This window comes from Symphodus melops, assembly GCF_947650265.1.
Source record: "Symphodus melops genome assembly, chromosome: 6".
NCBI lineage: Eukaryota > Metazoa > Chordata > Actinopteri > Labriformes > Labridae > Symphodus > Symphodus melops.
In genome coordinates, this window is record NC_136696.1 from 19,063,656 (window position 1) to 19,084,091 (window position 20,436).

The 20,436-nt window shown below is 42.5% G+C and overlaps 2 protein-coding genes across 4 annotated transcripts in view; both read right to left on the reverse strand.

Moving 5' to 3' along the window:
• syt7a (synaptotagmin VIIa) overlaps positions 1–1,477 on the reverse strand; it is a 70,874-nt gene extending 69,397 nt beyond the window's left edge. For 2 of the 3 annotated variants that reach the window (XM_079346454.1, XM_079346455.1), the window contains exon 1: positions 1,169–1,468. In XM_079346454.1, coding sequence (XP_079202580.1) covers positions 1,169–1,202 — 34 coding nt within the window. In that variant the 5' untranslated portion in view covers positions 1,203–1,468. Of the gene's footprint in view, positions 1–1,168 lie in introns of all 3 variants that reach the window. The other variant, XM_079346453.1, reaches the window with a different exon arrangement.
• Positions 1,478–4,751: 3,274 nt separating this feature from the next.
• On the reverse strand, positions 4,752–18,090 carry slc25a22a (solute carrier family 25 member 22a). Its single transcript, XM_079346064.1, has 11 exons — positions 17,802–18,090; positions 12,560–12,766; positions 12,350–12,475; positions 12,158–12,213; positions 11,287–11,377; positions 10,631–10,685; positions 9,898–9,958; positions 9,362–9,506; positions 9,125–9,279; positions 8,961–9,036; positions 4,752–8,697 (listed from the first exon to the last, which is right to left on the reverse strand). Exons 2-11 carry the CDS (start codon positions 12,577–12,579, stop codon positions 8,544–8,546), a joined length of 939 nt encoding a protein of 312 aa, XP_079202190.1. The 5' UTR covers positions 12,580–12,766; positions 17,802–18,090; the 3' UTR covers positions 4,752–8,543.
• Between the last annotated feature and the right edge of the window lie 2,346 nt (positions 18,091–20,436).

Genomic DNA, 20,436 nt, shown 5'->3' on the forward strand with positions numbered 1-20,436 from the left:
TTTAAAGTGACCTCACAGCCGTTTATTGTCAAGCCCTTTTAAGGAACTTCTCCGCACATGACTTTTGATTGATTAATTGTTGCACCTTTTTTCAACAGGCTAGATGTTAGACCATTCATGATTAAAAAAAAAAAGAAATCTGACACACAACACATGAAAGGGGACACTCCTGTGTGTCCTCTGCATAGCTGCTGCAACTGCTGCTGCTGCTGTTCACACACACACATCCCCCTTACAGTATCGTGTTGTTGCCTGTGTGGTGAGATCACATTATCTCACATCACAGGGAAATGAACAAAAAAATGCTCCTCCCACTCTGCCTTTTGCTCTTATAGCTACTCCCTCCATCCCTCCCTCCCTCCCTCCCTCCCTCGCTCCCTCCATCCTCCCCTCACTCCTCGGTAGCAGCAGGTGTTATTCTCGTATAACCTGAAGATTTGTGTGGTAATTAGCATAACTCTTAGCCCCAGAGAGTCATTTCTGCTTCGTGGCAACAGCAGGGGACATGAGTCGGGAGTGTTTCTGTGCGCCCGACGAGAGAAGAAATCACGCCTCAAAAACACGTGGGAGAGATTACTCAAATATGCCTCCTTTGTACCCTCTTTACCCCTCCGCTGCTGCACGCTTATCTCCCCCCCCCGTTAAACAATACGCTGCAGCCCATATCCCCTTAATATTTCTACAGGATCTCAGAAGCTGTCGATCAAGGTAACAACCTATATACACTTGAGTTTCATTGCAGCGAAAGGCTTTGACCTTGTGTTTTGTTGCCCTTAAGTAGCAGATGTCCAGAAGAAGCGCCAACACGAGGAAAGGCAAAACTGGCAACAAAAAAAATAAATAAAATTACGCGTTTGTTAAATTGCTCTGTCAGACAACAGGTTAACAATTCACGTTTCACGGTGCACTTAAATAAAAGCAGGATTGGGCTAATGATAAGCATCCTCCTAGGAGGCAATCAACTGCACTGATATTACATAATGACAGCCCACACTTTTTTTACTAAAGAATTCAAAAACATACGTTTAAAATGGAGATGTAACAGCACATCCCCACCTTGTTTCATGTCAGACAGACATGAGGAGAGAATTAGCGGGTCAGTAATGAAACACCTTGAAACTGTCAGGATGATCTCCGCAAAGAGTGTCATCTCTTGACAGGATCTTACCTTTGCTATTGTCCTCTTCCCTGTTCAGATACATGGCTGTTACTTCACTCCGAGGCGAACGCGACGGCGTTGTCTCAATTATTGTGTGGGTACTTCCTCAGGCTGGCGTGTATCGTGAACTCCGCTGATGGGCTTCGTAGTAGTGGCTGTTTATTGTTTTGCTGCTCCTCAACAGCCTCTCCTCTCCTCCAAGCGGATAGAGACTCTCTCTCTCTCTCTCTCTCTCTCTCTCTCTCTCTCTCTCTCTCTCTCTCTCTCTCTCTCTCTCTCTCTCTCTCTCTCTCTCTCTCTCTCTCTCTCTCTCTCTCTCTCTCTCTCTCTCTCTCTCTCTCTCTCTCTGTAATAACCACTGGTTCACTGTGCGGCTCAGAGGACAATGATGGGAAAAAGTGACTTTCGCCGCTGTGACAAGAAGTCCTCCTTACCGCCTGTTTGCTCAGCTGCGGAGTAAATGTAATGCTGAGTGTACTAATAGCCCACCTTGGGGATTGAGACCGAACCCAGTACCACAGGTTCATTAGTGGAGGAAAGAGGTGGAGTAAACTTAGTCCACCATTTACCTTTTCACTGGGTCGCCTTATCAAGTCATTAATCCATTAAACATTTTAATGGTTGCCCTTTACAAATGTTATGCTTTATTAATATACAATGGCCTACATCTTAATAATTTATGTTATTACTTATTTATCCTATTTCCCCAAAGGTCCAATGATAATGGTGAAAAGATTAACCACCCACAATGAAACAATTGAATCAGCAAAATACCCTTAAAAGTCTTTAATATATAGGACTAGTTAATGGGTAGGTGTTTTGTAATTGTCCTCTATTTTGTGCTAAGAAAAGGATGGGGGGGTTTATGAGATGATCATATATTTAGAATTATGTCTTCAAAATAAGAATTATTTTAGCTTCATGTGAATCATTTCAAGTCATTGATCAAGAAACAAAGCCAAACCCGACATCTCCAAGAGGGTTTGTGTTGTTGTAACATAAAGGTTTTGTTTTTTGACTGTCGAAAACGGACATCTCTATGTAAATGAAAACAAAGTTCTTGCTTGCATGTGTTCAGCTACCTTCCAGCACAATGACACATGATTTATTAGAGCAGCAGAATCATGAAAACTCTGCCTTTGTGTCAGTAAACACTGATGTAAGGCCAGGAAAAGAAGAACCCATCTGGACCTGTGACTTCAACCATACCACACCTGCCGCACATCCGTAGCCCTTCTACAAATGGGGGTTAGATGGTCTTGTATTCAGCACACTGTCCTGTGCAAGTTTATGGAGCGCATTACCAGGTACAGGGCAGAGATTAAAAGCTCTTAAGGAGTAATTGTGTGCGTCCTCGGTTAGTGTTTGATGCAAGGTGATGTGACTGCTGTGCAAATAGTCTCCAGATTAGATGCATAAATGGGATGAAGATAACCCTGAGTTTTCAGGCTAACTTACACCGCACGTAGGCAGTCCCTGTAAGTAAATGTTGATGGAACAATTTGTCCATGACCTTGACTTAGTCCTAGAAAAAAAAAATCCTCTCAGAAGGCAATTTAAAACACTTTCTTCAATTATTTTCTCTTTTTGTTCTCAGAGAAATTTTTTCCATTTCGTGCTGGAACTTCTTGTCACACGACGTGGGCAGACTGAGGGATGGGACATTTTAACAATCAATGGGATAAAGCATGACAGTCATTAAAACTGCAGTACAGTCAGCATCAGTACTTTGTCTTACAGTAGCAGAGTTATGGTGTGGTTGGTTAAAATGGCACGATTTAAATAGAAGTCATGTGATTACAGTTTGATATTTAAATGAAAATCCTCACAGTGAATCAACCAGTGGACTCAGAAGTGAAATCTTCACAGTGCAGGCAGTAATGTTTTTATTGTACTATCGCAGCCTTTCAACGGCTCTTGGTTATAAATATGCAGGTTTTTCCTTACAAGCCTGCAAAATAGAAAGCTAATATTCCATTCAATCATGTGGCTCTCTGATATCAAAGATTACACTTCAATAGGAAATGAGCAGAGCTGTACTGTGGATGCAAATGCTGTGAGAATTTGCAATATCGCATTTAACAGTTTGCCTGTTTTGTCAATAGCGCTGAGAAGGTCATTTGCTCAGAGGATCCTGCAGTGATTTCCATTTGATTATATTTTGTTTTGCAGCGCACGCTATTTATTGAGAATCTTTTGCTATTTGTTAGAGTATTCTCAGCAGACCCATTTAACCACTGACTTTCTGCAGATCCCCCCCCCTTTGTCCTATGCCCCCAGCATCATTGTGCCTGTCACTGATGCATCTGTCTCCACTGCTATCTATAAATACCCCCTTCTCTCCCCTTCAAAAACCTGATTCCCATTGATTTAGTGACCTATATACGCATCAACACCATCTTCTTCTTCCCCTGGCTCTCTGCTCCTTCTATCCATGGTCCTTTACTGTCTCCACCTCTTCTTTGCCCCCTCTTTCCCCTGGATCCTTCTTTTTCCTTTACGCTCAACTTAGACTACCTCTCCCTGCACCTTTTCCACCTCCTCTTCTGGCTATAAAGCGTGAGAGACTAATAATAGTTCACGGTGGCAGCTTAAGTCATGACACATGAAAGGGATTTGAAGGAGCAGAAGAACAGTGGTGGCTGCTCATTTCTGTATTTCAAAGTCTTGTCATTGTGGTAAACTGAGCCTTTGGCTAATCTCCTGTGTGTGTAAACACAGGAGTAGATAGTCTGATGAAAGGAGTCGCTCAAAGAGGCGCAAAAATTCAATAAGAAACCTGACTCTGGCTGAAAGAAGACCTGCAACACACAAACATGTCAGAAGCAAGCAGTGTGTCATTTTGTGTGTGTGTGTGTGTGTGCAGATTTACAGGAAGGCGCGATGATGAAATTATACTGCAGGGAGCTGCAAAATAGTGCCTGGAAAGTAATGCTATAATGGTGAATACATGGCAAACAGCAGGGGATTAATAATGAATAAAACCCTGTCATAACATCAGTTCAGCTGAAATGTGGAGGTATCACAAGGGAATTTATAAACCCGGACCAGTCAGTGAAATCCACAAGAAAGCACATTTCCATGTTGTTATTGTGCTACATCTGAACACCTTGTTTATCGAGTGAAGCCACACAGATCACAGCTGACTCAAACAACCCGTGCACAGGCTGCAAGAGATATGAAGTAGCTTCACTTCGAATAAGATAGCAGGGCAGAGTGAGATCGGAGCGCGTGATTCACTGTCACACCGCCCAAGCTTAGTGTACACCTGTAGTATGTAGCAGCAAAATATTCCCACTTCCACAACAGACAGGGACTGCGGCTCTCCTGCAACCCCACACTGACACCTGGTGGCTCCACGAGGCGAGCAAATGGTCACAACTCGACAGTCTCAGCTGCTCCTCTGCGCCCCCCGAGGAGCTACAATGTCATCCTCACACTCTTCAAAGCATCACCCTGCTGTTTGGTTTTTCACAGCAGTGCTAAAAAGGATTTTTAAACACAGCTTGATTGTTGGCGTTTGAAAGCACGAGTGTTTAAAAAAAAAAAAGGGAAAAAAAGAGTAACCTTCAGAAGAGACCACAACAGGAGATTTGAGGACAGTCAGTTTATTGAACAGCAAAATTGTGACAGGAAACACATTTCTTTTTTTTTCTTTTTTTTTTCCATTTCATTGTAAATCATTTCTGTGACAACTGTGTCAATCACCACACATATTCCTAAACACCCTCTTTGTCGCAGAGAGAGACTTCTTCGATGGACAGTGGGGTGTGGGTGCTCGTTGTTAAAGTGCTTTCATGTAATGCACAGTTCCTCTTGGAGGAACAACAGAGGCCGTGAGGAGAACTCAGACCCCTGAAGGCTTCCAGGGTCCCCGGCTGCGTCACACATTGAGTGACTGACAGGTTGTGACGTGATGTGTTTTCTTCTTTATCTATCCTGTGTGTGTGTGTGTGTGTGTGTGTGTGTCTGTGTGTGTGTGTCTGTGTGTGACTTCTACTTATTGCATATTAGTGAGCTGGTTTGTGTCTCTTTTTTTTTTTCCGGTTTAGGAGTAAAGCAGAAATCTTTAGATTAAAATGTAATAAACTCTTCACTATAACTATAATAAAATCTCATAATATCTAAGTTACATTCTCATATCTGATTCAGTTAGAATATGTAGGCGATATACATTTCGTGGGTAACATAGGGGACACCCTCATCTTGTCGTCTCAGCCCTATGAATCAAGTTTAACAGACAGATGAACTTAAAATCTCAATCAACATCTCCACTGAAATAAATCTGACCCAAATCCACTGTCTTTCCAGGACTGCAAGTATATTCAAAGTGTGCCTCTTGTGCCAAATAATCCTTTGTGCTTTCTTGATTGTATACACTCTTGGTCCTAGATTTGGTGTTTCAAAGCTCCTCTCCGTTCACCCACACTCCCCGGTTGTAAGGGGAGAGGAGGTGGCAGGTAGAAGGAGAGAGGGGGGAGAGCATTGGTCTGACAATCAAAGGGGGAAAAATACCGCAGTGTCACACTAACAACTACACATCAACTACAGCACTACACAGTCAGACACGCACGCACACACACACACACACACACACACACACACACACACACATACGTAACCAAATGCACAAGGTCAATGAAATTCACAGCTGAGTAAGACATAATGACTTCCACAAAATTTTCAAGATTCAACAGAAAGAAAAAGACAACAACATCTGAAAACAACAAGGGAGGAGTGAGGGTGGGGCTGGATCAAAATCAAGTCAATAATCTCGTTGACACAAAAAATTGGCATACTGATCACAATAACATTGTTGATGAGATGAACAGGAAATCAGAATGTCCAAAAAAACCCCAAAAACAGTGATTTATCTAGACGAGCACACAGAAGCTGGCAGGTTTTTTTTGTGTGCCGTTTTTCCTGTGGCTCGGCTGTCATCCGCTTACATGGCTGGGGGGGGGGGGGCCAGTGGACGTCTGGCAGCTCTGATGTTCCTCCCTGACCTATGGCTTTCAGTTAAGACTTTGATAACGCTGAGAGATTCACTAGCATGCAATTCTGTCGGCACAGCCTTGGTCGTTAGTGCCGCCGCCTTCATATTGCAGCTACCTCATGAAAGAAGCACCATTCAAAATGAGTTACAGGCCGATGTCAGCAGGTCCCTATTAGCCTTCTCCAGGGTTTATTTCATTTCCAGAGACCATTAAGTGGAGCCACAGGTCATCAACTTCCAACCAGCTTCATGTTAGTATCATTCTATGACACCTTATATGGTCCTGGTGGATAAAACTGTAGCATACATACTGAATTTTGACCCATAGCCCAGGGGAGAAGAATCTAGATCTACTATACTGTTCCCCTTTGCATACATAAAAAAAACCCATTGATATGCTGCATCAAGTTGAAATGATGCTTGCTGCATTAAAACAGGTTCATTCTATTGATATGTCTTCATCACCTTAACATAATTTCACAACATGGGTTGAAGGGGGAGCTGGAGAGGTAGGTGTGCAAATAAGCCATCATGTACAAAACAAACAATAAATCCTACAACAGAAACATTAGATCTGCATATGTACAATATAGATAAGGTGGACACTTTTAACAGAAAAAAACAACACATACAAATATATAGTACTATATTGTCTATGGGAAGGAATATTGATAAATAGATCTCACTCCCACAAATGATAACACATTAAAAAGTTGCATTGCCTATCTACAGTGCAACAGTACAAATGAAGAGCTGCTTGGACAGTGGGAGCAAAGAAGGAATGTGATTGGACAATACACATCAAAGTCACCTTGATCTCCGGCGAGATAAACCAATGGCAGGGCTTCAGTGTTGTGATGCACAAACAAGATACGACAGGGAGCTGCTCTCCACAGCGGCTTAAAGCAAACAAAACCTTCTAAAGCAAACAGTTTGAGATGTTTGGTAAAACTCATAAAATACTGAAACCACATTGGTTTCATTTCTGATAAAGAAAAAGGTCTTTTTCATTACCTCTTTGGGGTCTTGCCACTGACTTCAAGTTCAAAATAGAATTTGAAAGTGGGCGTGATCATCTGTAAACAATTATAATGATGTCTGGCTCCAAGGGTTATCATCTACTCCAGTTAGGTGTTGCCACAATGGTGGACTGTAGTCATAGGATTTGTCAGCCAAATCACTAAATACCTTGTGATAAACTGAAAATCATTTCAAGCCATTTAGTGTTCACAGCTAATGCTTTCACCTGGACAAACAATAATTCACACAGGGCAGAAAACTGCTGCCACACTGCTCTCTATGTTTGCACTAAAATGTTAAAATGCCCTGCACACCTGACCACAAACCAATCAGTGATGTCATATCAGGGCGTTCCCTCATTCGTCAATAATTAACACACAATGAAAAGTCCAAACCACTGCTGTGACATCCCTGATTGGGAGTGTGGCCCCATGTACAACTTATAATGACGATCGTTTAATGACCCCTTCACAAGCAGGGGGCCAAGCAGCGTTTGTAGGATTCTGTGTCAAGGAAAACAATGCATACATTTAGTTTTCCTGTTGCATAATGCCCCAAAGTGGTGCTCTGTTTGTTCACTAGAAACATGGGATAACTGATACCAGGCAGAACAACCAAACCATTGTGGTAGTGTAAAATATCAGATGGAACCTGATCTACTTTAAAAGCCAAGGCAATCGAAGTTCATTACATCCACTTACAGGAAGGGATGTGGTTTCACAGGAAAGATCAGAGGAAAAGTGCTGGAAGCAAATCAACACATTCCTGGGGTCTTTGTCTGAAACACAGGCATATAGTTTTCTCCAATATAATCCAATACTATGTTTTAAGACATTTGGGGAGATTCTTTAAATACTATTTAATTACACCCCTTCTACTGTGTCTTATGATCTTTCTAAGTAAAGAATGTGCATGTTGTTGAGCCAGCTAACTATGGTCTTCCAGAGGCTAATGTTGGGTAACTGGGTACTGTAGGGCTTGCAGAACTGCAGCAACCAAGGGCAGTTCATGTTCTTCATCAATCTCACAATCATATTTCAAAAATTGCACAAAAACAAAGAAAAAAAAGTTGCAATCGTAAAGCAGTATTTCTTTAAGACTTCACTTGATATTTGTGGCTTCATTTCCAGAGTGCTAGCTAAGCGTGCCTACTGGAAGTTGTTGTGCCACCATAGGCAGCTTGGCAAAAAAAAAAAAAAAAAAGAAGGCTCGTTCCTAAACTATTTCAACATTCAACATAACAAATTTAAAATGAAATGTACTGATTGAGTCGTGCTTCGACCCGTCCACTTTTTTCAAAATGAGATGAATCTTCACGCAGTTGTTTGTGATGCGATATGGGAGGGAAAGGCAGAGAGGAGGTGCCTTTTATTTGTCTTTTTTAGGCAAGAAGCTGAGGATAAATTCACCGACACCCAGGAAGTAGATAACCTGAGCGATGCCAAACAGAGGTGCAATGACCAAGGCTCGACAGTAGGCTCCCTTCAGGAAGGCTGATGGACCCTCATTACGCAAGATTTTCCTGTAAACCATAAAAAAAGATCTCATTGTAAAAGGTGAAGGATGCAACAAGCACTAGTTAAATATGGTGCTCTTGTTGTCATTAGTGTTTTTCACTTCATAGGATCAAAATATATCATTGTATTTTTAAGTGAGTTATTAAACTAATTTTTTCTTGTAAAATGTGTGGAGCCATGACACACAACAAGACAGATCCTTTCATTCGGACTTAACTGCACATGCAGTATCACACATGCTGCAGCAGTAAAGACATAATGAGGTCACCTGATACAGTCAGTCACTCCACTATACGTGTCTTCTGTGCTTCCTCGGTTCAGAGACTGCAGTCTAGTCTTTATCACTGAAACACACAGAGCTCATGTGGTTATTAAACAAAGACTAACGGTTTCAAACATGGACTTTACAATGTTCAAAGTCCCACTGCTTACCATCGACAGGGTTGACAGCAACGGCCGCTGTGCTTCCAGCAACGCAGCCGGATAAGAACGACACATAGAAAGGAGCAGGCCCTTCAGAGCCTCTTTTGCCCAGGTTATTCAGGTTGGCAAAGAGAGGGAAATAGATGATGGAGAATGGAACATCCCTACGAGGAAAAGAGAAAGTTGTGTTTGATTCTTTACAGATGGTTGGGAAAACTCTCACCTTTGTGACAACATCAATTTTACCTGAGCAATGTGGCTCCAAGGCCTTTATAGAGCCCAGCAATGCCTTTCTCCTTCAGTAATTCTCTGGTTATCTGCATGGCTGTTGGGGACTTGGTCTCCACTGTACCTGGTGCCACCGTCTCTGGCATCAGCTTCCTCTGAGCCGCTGTGGAGCATTACAAAGAAAACATGAAGAATGCTAAAAGCTATAGGCAGGCTATAGTCCTCGTCGCAGCACACGTAGTTTCAAATCAGAGCTCGACCTTTTGCTGCACGTCATCCCCCATTCTCTCCTCCCAACTTTCCCTGTCCCTCTTCAGCTGTCCTGTCCAACAAAGAAATAAAAATATCCCAAAAACAGAGCGAAACCCTTTCATATAAAACTAACAATTATAACACAAAGCCACACATATTTTGAATTCTAGTCCAGAAAAAATAAAGATGTAATCTCTGGTATGACCACAAGAGGCCACTCTCACTCCAGTGTAGCTCTTACATTCCCCTCTCAAGCTTCACTCTTTGTTTAAACACCATCTGGATTTAATTTTCTCTCTTACCAATGCGTCCAGCATCTTGGAGCTGGATTTTCAACATCTCCATAGGAGTTGTGACGATAACCTACGACAAAACAAAACAAATCAAATGTTTCAGGCGCGAGGACAACAAATCCACACTGTGCACAAAAGCATCGGAGTATTTCCCATGTGAATGCAATTTAAGAGTTAAGGACTGATTAACACTGAGCATGGCAGGCAAAACGTGTGTCCACTGTAAATCTACTAGCATCCATAAGCTATCCGTCACCTCTTGTTTGCCTCAGTGATCCACGCTGTAGTAACAAGTTAACAGGATTAAGGGTGAGATGGCTGTGTTCTCAGCCACAATCTTAATCCAAGGTCTGCTACACTTAATCTAATCACGTTCCTCAGCCTTGAAGCCTTTGCCCCTATTGACAAAAGGTCTTTCCCTATGGCTCACACTGCAGCTCATATCACAGCGTCTTATCAAATCAAGTTGCCAGTGTAACTATGTCCTGCTAAAAGGACAATATTACGTTCATGAAAAATCACTCCTGGTATTGAACATTTGATCACAAGTTAAAAGGGATCTTCTGCGGGGATAATGTGCACGTTTTTTTTCTGCTGCAACCTCTCGTGCATATCTGGCTGTGGTTTATTCCAGCTGGAGACAGTGGCGGGCGGTGCGTGAGCAGACACAGGCAGCGCTAACGTTAGCAGCTCCAGACGGAGAACAGGAGGATGCAATTAAAACAGCATCTCACTCACTCACCTGACATGTTCCCGCCCCGCATCCGGCCAGCATCTCTTTGACCAGAGTGAGCTTTCTGAAACAATAAAGACATAACAGAAAGATCAGATGATGCATGAAGTAAGGCTGACAGCGTGAGAGAGAGGGATCATTTTATCTCAACTATCAAAAAAAGGAGTTGTCACCACCTGGACTGGTGATGCTAATCTGTGTCTTCCATATCAACATTGCCAGGCACAAGGGCAGATTAATAATTCACAAAGTGAGTGGCCAGGCAAGAGAAGTCAATCATTCATCAGCATGCGTGTGAGTCACCATAGTGATGGAGAGAAATGCCCTAGAAACTTTTGGGTTTATGTGTGCAAGCAGTGCACATGTGGGACAATAATGGGTGATGGCTTTAAGTAGCTGGTCACGTGATTTCATGCAGGACAGAAGCTGATCGGTACACAAGCAAGCGCCATATTTTTAAAGCAGACAGTTGAAACACTCTGTGGTTGAGAGGGGGGCGACACAACGGTGGAGGATCAACAACAGGCTCGGTGAAAACACAGCGAGCTAATGTGTCAGGTTACATGTTAGTAAACACGACAGTTAATCACGGTGTGAATGAGGCGAGTGTGTGTGTGTGTGTGTGTGACAACAACATGCACTTTATCAGCAGTTCCATGGCTCACCCATCCTTTGAGAGGTGCTGCCTGAAGAAGTCATTAGCGGCCAACTTGATGGCTTTCTCTGGTGTGACGAGTGTTAAGTTCACTGCCGCTCCTGAAAGGGACAAAAGGACGGGAAAGAGAGAGGCGAAGAAGAAATAGAGAAGAAGCACAGACAATGAGGCTGTGGAAGCTCAGTTTTGGATATCTGTGCTCGGGGTATATAAGGGCAAGACGCTGGTGATACAATACGCATGACGGCATGGGGCGTTTAAATCGATATCTGTATTGTTATAGTTTGTGATGCAGTAAGAATATCATTCTAGTGTGATCTTTCTTAAGCTGATGTTGTTAAACATCACCCACATAAAAAATAAATCAGATTTAAAATGAAAAAACTTCAAACATCCTTTTTCTAACAGTGGGACCAGCCTGATTTATTTATCAAACTTCCTTTATAGTGAGGGAATTTTTTTTCAGGTATTTGGCAAATCTGGGAATACATTCCTTACCAATAAATTTCTTGACACATGTGTTCATAAAGGTTTCTTATAACATATATAAAAAGATTTAAATCCAACTCCTGTAGGAAATGTTAGCCTCTGCCTGAGGGAGCTTGTGAGGGGTCGAACGAGGGGTTCTTCAGGATTCTGAACATTTAACTTTCTTTGAATCATTCAGATTTGTTCTGAAATCTAAAGCTAAATTTAAATCTTTCAGTAAAAAAAAAAAAAATTGCTTTAATCTATAATCTATTTGAGACACAACACTCCAGTGTAAAGATGTTATATACCAGGACTATGAAGCTGATACTGAGTCTTACAAACAAAGTCAAAATGAGCTTCTGTGAGCTAACAAAGTATTGAAATGACTCGAGTAAAGGTTCAGAACTCACCTCTGTACATCCCAAAATACCCTTCTGATCGGATGGTCTTAATAAGGCAATCTGACCTGTAACGCAAACACAGCCAAGTTTGTGCTATCAAACAATCGGATTAAAAACTCCAGAAGTCTTATTAAGATTAAAGTAGAAAACAATGATTATGAGACATTTCAAATGTAACCGTGAAATACATGAGTGTCATACATGCTGGTGTAAAGGCGAGCTCCATTTTGCTGGTTCTGCAAGCGAGTCTTGGCCAGGTCAATGGGAAACACACAGGTCACTCCAATCAGGCCAGCGATCCCCCCATTGATCAATTTGGCAGGCAAACTGTGAGAAAGAGAAATGATTCAAACCAAGATGTGCCATGTGAGAGGGCAACAGGTGACGAGTGCCGCCTCATCAAACCTTTACCTGATTTGCTTGTCAGCCATTTATGTTAAGCCCTGGCTGGTCAAAGAGTCAATACGTCTGTAAGCTAATCACTCGGTGGTCGTCCTTGGCTCCCGTCGTTTTGGAACAATGGCGTGTGTTGCTCTCACAGTGGGATTACTGTAGTCTGATTATTCTTCGTTGGCTCTCTTTTCTGTGCAGTGGCTTTTAGTTTCAGTGAGGGGATAACTGTAAAGGAACACAAAAGGACACGATCAGATTACAAACTTACCAGAAATATGTTACCAAAAAAAAAAAAAAAAAAAAAAAAAAAAGGAGAGCTTCATATTAATGCAACAAAGAAAAAACAGCTACTGTAGAATTCATCCGAACATTGAAGCGTGATCCTCCTAAATAAAGCGATGAGAGAGATTTGAGAGGGCTGCCGTGTCAGACTTGTTGGAGACATGAGAAGTGACACAGAGCTGTCAGGGAGCGGGGATGGGCTGTCCACTCAGTGACTCTGCTAACCTGAACAGAGAGTTCTTTCATTTGAAAATGCATGTGGAAGTACGACTAACACCCCCCCCCCTCCCACCTTCGACAATAATAAATGAAATTCTACAGTCTTAAAGTCCTACAGAACTCGTCTGGTATTTAACCGTTGGTAGGAAATAGCTGTTGGTATTTACTGAAGGTTTTTGCAGAACGATTAAGTAAGCCTCCCCAGTGAGGATCAGGGGACTGTAGGGCTGAAAGAAAAAGAACATTTCTGCCTCTCCTTAAACATTTGGTGAGCCGAGGTGTGTTCAAACCAAACCCTAAGATGCAGGTGTGGTGGCAGGTCAACAGCAGCCTAGTATGACTGAATAACAACATGCTTTGAGTTCTGCCAAGTATTGGGAAATGGAAAGTCCTAAAAACACAAACCACTGTGCAGCATCTTTCACACAGAGTCGATGCCATCGCTGTGTTCAAACTAATCCACTACACATCTGTGCGTCGTGTGTCCTTGAACACTCATGGTTTATTCAGAAGCGCTTTCATTGTGTAACTGGAATCATATACTGTTTAACATGCAGGGTAAGATTCGTCATCTGCAGGCTTGCCAGTCATTTCTGGTGTCAATAGAATAAATACGCCGGATGGGGCCAAGATGCTTCCTATTTCTGGTCCATAATGTCCTCAATATGAAAAGACAATTTCCATTTCCCCTTGCACTATCTCCACCCCTTCCATCCACCAATCACAGCCCTGCTTCTGCGTGTGCAACCCGCCTCCTCCTCTCTACTCCACACAGCAGCGCTCCCCTCCCCACCCCCGCCCCCACCCCTCATCATCTCCCTCAGTCACGAGTCACGACTCTCAAAACACAGCTTTTCCGTCTCAGATCTCTGCTGACTTGAAGGTTTTTTTTTTTGTTTTTTTTTACAACACTCGTACAACTCATCTCCCAACATTCACGTTCAAAGAGATCGTGCAGTGTGAGCGGGGATGTTCAGGTTTCTGATGACTACAGCTGCTGTGCGGCGTGTTTGGTTTGGATGGAGACTTGAAGCCCACGCTGGCTGCTCCAGAGGTGGAGGGAGGAAGAGGAGGAGGAGGAGGAGGAGGAAAGGACCTCTCTGGTCCGTGTTGCCTGGACTGTTCTCTCTCTTCCCTGGAGCTTCACACGGCCGACTTCACAGCCCTCCTCCATCATTTGTCTCCCTCAAACTGATCCTGAACATTTTCTCACCCCACAGCAGTGAGAACAAACCAACCTCACTTTCCTGCATGCGTCTTGTTTCCTATTCACTGTCACTGACTTTCTCTGATTACATTCACTATTTAGAAAACGGTATGTTCTGTGTGAGGAGGAAATGAATGGCTTGAATGCATTCCCCTCTAAAACTGCCATTTCACTCCTTCACCACCAGAGCTCCCAGCATGGGCAGTTCACTTCAGTTCATCAACAGCGCACATCTACATCTGCACCAGGACTTTTATTTGACCCACAGACACGCCCTGGCTGTCTGCTGTCTTGACATGACAAAAGAGAGTCTGTTGAATCAAGTGATTCAGTGTCTGCAGTGTCCACTGCACAGTGGCAGCACCACTCGTCAGCCGAATCTCCAAGACGGTCCTGTTTTATTCTCACAGCACAAGAAGAATACGATGAAACAAAAAGCTATTAAAGTGGGAAACAGGTGGAGGAGAAGAGCTTCAAAGTGAGTGAGAAGGTGAAACATCTCTTGTGCAGACTCACACAAAGGTCATTTTTCCAGTTTGCACCGAGATAAGCACTGATTAGTAAACAAAAGACAGCGCGATTGTGAAACTTGGCGGCAAGGCGGAGCCTTTAACTGCTTTATCAGACAGATAACCGCGCTGTTTCTGACCCTTGCTCATCATTTAACCTTGAAGAAAGAGGCAATAAACGCTGCTTTACTGACAAGGACCCTGATAAGTTGTGTTGGATTCTGAAAGCTGAGACACAAAAAAAAATGTCCTGCTGGAAGTTGTGACATCACAATCCAAGCTTCCCGAAGAAACATTTTAGAGATTTCCAAACATGATGAACAGTTTTTACCTGCACGTGCTCGCAGCTATGGGCTGATGTGAATGGAAACCCAAGGCGGTACAACCATAGTAATTTCATACAGTCGTGACTGGGGCGCAGAAATTCATATGTTTAAACACAAATACAACCCTGCAGAACCTGAAAATCTGAAAAGATTTTAATGTATTTCCTATGCAAAACATGCAAACTATATTCCTTCATTCAAATCACCCAGAGGAGAAAATAGTTCATCCACCCCAACTATACCTCTCTTGTTGTGGTAAACAGGTTAAAGGTCTCGCTAGCTAAATGACAGGGAGTTTGGTGATTGACAGGAGGAAGTGTGTGGCTAAAGTAGAGACAAAGCACTGTTGTAGTCAGCACTCCGCTCATGTGACTGTGGCCGTAGAGAAAAAAAGAAGAAGACAGTAATGAGAAATCACACGGGCCATTTCTCATTAGTTTGGAACACGCTGTATAAACCAGTCCATCTGTCTCACATGAACTGGTTATATTCACTGCAAAGCTCTTTAGCCAATGAGAGAGGGCCTGCACTGACCACCGTTTCAGGCGCATGTGTGTTTCCTGCAAATCTCTATCACACGCCGAGTACTCCTCTGAGCTGCAAGATCACAGAGACATGTTGGAAAATACGTATACATGTAGAGCAAAGCCAGCACGAGCGAGAGTAAAACCGTTGACGTTGAGCTTCACATTTGTTTGTGTGATCAATCTTCTAAAAGGGTCGGGTTTCTCAATAGTTCTCTGCACTGGCAGCAGATCTGGTGGGGTTATCCTGCTTTTTTCGCAAATGTCGGTTTTATGAGATGCGTTCTATTTTAGGACATCTAGAGCACTGCGGAAACAAGGGATGATTTTTTTTTTTTTTTTTTTTTTTTGGTGTCACAGATAAATCTGATTACTATTTCCTCTTCCCCACAGCTTCAGGATTATAAACCTAATGCCTACTTATGAAAGCTTGTTCACCATCTCCATTTACAACCCGTGGCCAGAGAGCTACCATCAGGACACAGCGATGCATTTACACCACAGGTCCTGCACACTGAGTTCACATTACAGCCATTAATGCCTGCACAGTCGTGCATTGTTGCATTTATCACCTGCTGTAGATCAGAAATAACAAGCCGAGTTCAACGAACAGGCAGCCAAAATGTGCTTTCAGTGCAGAGAGGCGGTGTAGTGTTTGATCCCTCAGACACTACAGGTATTGATAGTGCCCTAGTTTCTAAAGTCACCTGGGGTATTTCTTGCATCTCTTTGTTTTTTTTTTCTCCCTCTCAGCTTTCCAACATCCTTGATAGAAAAAAATAAATAAACCCCTGCTTGAAGCAAAAAAAAGCCAAATACAGCATTTGAGCATCTGGTTACAGTTTACAGATTATAGTCGAGCCATGAAGGGCCAGATGGAGTTTAACTTTCACAAAGCATCACATCATCTTCCCACCAGCACGGCTGTACATCATTATAATTCAGTGCACACATATCCGTGACATTTGCTCGTCCAAGCCTCTGGGATTTCAGCACACGTTATGAATGTTATATGGCTGTAGCCCCGTATGTTCATTAAATTGTGTCTTTTTTTCCACTTAATGATCGGTATGTTTTCTTCAGCAAAGCTAAAGAAGAAAAGCAGTGCCAGCAAAGTCACCCTACACCCAAGAATGGCTGCCCTCATCAATTATTTCAAGGCTGCAGGAAAGCTTTATGTCACCGTCTGACCTTTGTACAACCTTACCTTACCAATACTCTGGAAACTTTCTGTAAGTTCGCACGAACACTTGAAAACTTGCTCAGCTGCAAATTGTTCCCTTGTAGTGGGATATGCAAAGAGATGACACGGTAAAAAAGTATGCTATGATGTACGCTGTGTAGGCTACAAATAGGGCATGCTTTGAGTGTAGTATGGACAATATTAATCATTAATAAGGATTATTAAGAGACTCCATCTTGCCTTCCCTTCACCCAGTACTAAGAAGTTACACTATGTTAATGATTATAAAGCTCGTCAGAGTTGAGCGCTCTCTCTACCAATGAGAAGAGGAGGTGGGTTCAGTTTAACTGGGTTTTTACTCTCCACTGTCAGCATCCCACGAGTGTAACTACACCCGCACTACACAGAGGAAACGACAGGGGGCGCATCACCTCGTATCACAGTTCAGAAGGAAACACGGTTTCTTGTCCGGTAACAGCCCAAAACCAAAACCAGTCCATACAAACCATCACACTTTAGTTATTATTCTTTGTAAAAAAATAACCGTTTGTAAGACCGTTACGCCTGAGCACAGAAGAATAGTCGAATTTAAAGGGTTAAAAATATGACATGCCATATTATTAACAGGCATGTTAAAACGACTGTGTGAGAACATTTTCTGATACGTGATTCATTGATGTTTTTGTCAACATGTTAGCAGCTTTAATGTGCATAATCGTGACATATTTAAAAGCAGCCATATGTTGAGAAAAGCTACGGCAGGTTTGCCACATAACGGAAAAATGATCTGCTGCCGACAAACCCGCTGCACACATTGCGAAATACTTAACCATCCTTAAATATTCTATGATCATCCTCATTTTTTTATATATAAAAAAAATCTGCATAGTATGTCGCCCCCCGTGTTCTGCACAGGTGAGATTATAACGGTATTACAGGCATTTTTTCAGAATAACACATCCGCAAATTTCTATGGCAAGACGGTGGCTCCATCCCGTTTATCTACATACCACATGTGGTCGTCTCCTTTATCTTTCCCGGTGTGGATGATGTGCTGTAAAAATCAAAGTCTTTACACTGTGTATCTTTGACTGACAGACCGACAGCAGCTAACCTACCGGTGTTACTAGCGTTTGAGAGTCCAGAGGAGGAGGGAGGTAGAGAAGGTGGGAGTGGAAGCAGGCAGGGAAGGAGGGAGGAGGGGGGGGGGGGGAGGAAGAGGGGGGAGAAAATACAGAAGGGGATTTTAAAGGGTCCTCTAGTGGTATATAGAAGAAGTACAGATTTATTTTTTTATTTGCAGTAGTGTAGGGATGAAGGATGGGGGACAACGTCATCGTGACGTATCATCTCAACCCAATGACCTTGAACAATAAATAGAAAAAAAAAAAGGCTCTGTTAGAAATATCTGGAGTGAGTCACTACACGACCCTGAGCAGAGGGCTGTGAAAACAGCTGACACATTTCTTTACATCACAGTTTTACTAGAACAAGTCAAAATTTATAAAATGTCCCTGATGTAGCATGTGACTGAGAACACGTTTCTAGGTGACCAAAGGCACACGTGAAATGAACCATGAAGAAAAAGGCCTCTTGTACATTTAGTGATGCAGGTCCTAACAGTCCATCAGCTCCCTGTGTTTGCTCTGCCTCTTAACACTCGCCCGGGCAGCTGAAAGAGTGGAAGTATCATCCAACCCCAAAACATTAGTACAAGTTCCAACTCAACTTACTCAGACAAAATCTTAAAATAATTATTTTAAAGTACAGCTGCTTTACAATTGTTTTCATGATTATTATTAATTTATCAAATAAGTATGAAAATTCTTCTTTAAAACACCAGCTCAAATCCTTTTAGCTTCTTCAATTACTGGCTTAAAAAAAAAAGAAAAGCAGAGAATCCTTTGATAATGGAACAAGCAAAGATTTTACATCTTTGCTGGAAAGTCACTGAAATGATACAGAAATGATCCAAACATTTCAGTTCTGCTCAACATTACAAACATTGAAACAAATGTGCCTTTGTATTGAAATTGTTGATTTAAAACATGTTCATATTAAATAGAACGTTTCATCCATTTATCAAAACAAACTTCCAGAGTGTATTCCTGCACACCATGAGATTTTGAACTAGTTGGTGGTTCTATGCACAGTCTTCTTTAGAACAAAGATGCTCCTGTTTCTGCAGTCATTTTTTGTGTGTCTGAGGACAGTTGTTGAGAACGCAGAGTTAACCGTGATGGGGCCACACTGTAAACAAACAGGTTACTCAACTGTAAGTCAGCCATCTGCGCCCAGCGTGAGTTTATCTACTGCTGCGTTTCACCGAGCGAGGAGCTCTCTGCTTCTAGACCCACTCTCCTTAATGACTCCGAGTACTTTCTCTTCCCTATACTGACAATGTCCTCAATCTCCTCTGCCAGATCCCTCCTGCCGCTCTCTATCATCGCATCCACCAGCCTCGACACGGACCCTGGTCCTTCAGTCCTCTGACCCCGGGCCCAGAGGAACAGCATGTCCAGCACCAAGGCTCCAAGGTTGTCCCTGCGGGGAGGAGAAGAGAACTTAACATCTGCCACAGTGAACAAATACACAGTTCAGAAGATAGTAGTGTGGGGAAGCACCAGAGGTCAGACTTCGTAACAAACACTGCATTTTGTTCTTTTTCTAAGTCGTCGGCTGGCCAACACTGTTAATGTTATTGGTGTTAACGCTTAATGGGGGCAGCATGAGACAAGCTGAACGTGTAATTCAGTCCACGTTGCCTATTTCAACTTGTAATAAGCATAATTTGTATTTGCAATTAAGCTTCAATAATATATATCGTAAAAGATAGCTGAGGTATTTTTTTAATTGGACCTAAACACAAGTGGATATCACATCACTCTTACCTCATTAAATAATTTCCTACAATAAGAAAAAAACCGACAAAGCCTATTCAGGTACGGTACTAAAGCTTTGTGACACAAAGGACAACCATCATCTGGAGACTCCAATCAAACAACATTGATTCCTACAAAAAACCCTCGCTACTCAAAATGCATGTTTGATTTTATATGGACGCATTTCTCTTCCACCTTCAGGAAGCATCATGGGAGGTTGTTTTTTTTTAGCGTGAGGAGGAGGGGGAGGGACAGATGAGCATCAGTCTGTATGTAATCTCCTGCAGTGTCCCAGATGGCTTAGTGAAGGCTGACAGTGCAGATTAAAACAATCAAATTCTCTATTTCCCTGCTTCAGTCACGTTACAACTCACTCCATCTCGTTCCCTCGGGGCGTTTGGAGTCGTGCTAAAACACAGTATTTGCTCACTTACACGGATAATGGACATTTGTATGTAGATCTATCTCACAGGTTCACACTTGATCAGGTCGTAGAGGTAATGTAATGCTTTGCTTTCATATCAAAAAGTCAGCCTGTCCTTTTAAAATATGTAAACAGACAAGTCTTTTTGAAAAGCCACTTTTCAAATTAAGACTCCACAGTTTGGAATGAAACCAAATATGTTCAGCTAAACCTCCAGAATCACATTCTGGCATTGTGACTTAAAAAAAGACAACTGCACGCATCCAACCGCACTTTGTCATCCTCACCTGAACTTGTACTGGATACGGTCGAGCTCCTGGTAGCTTAGGCCCAGATTGA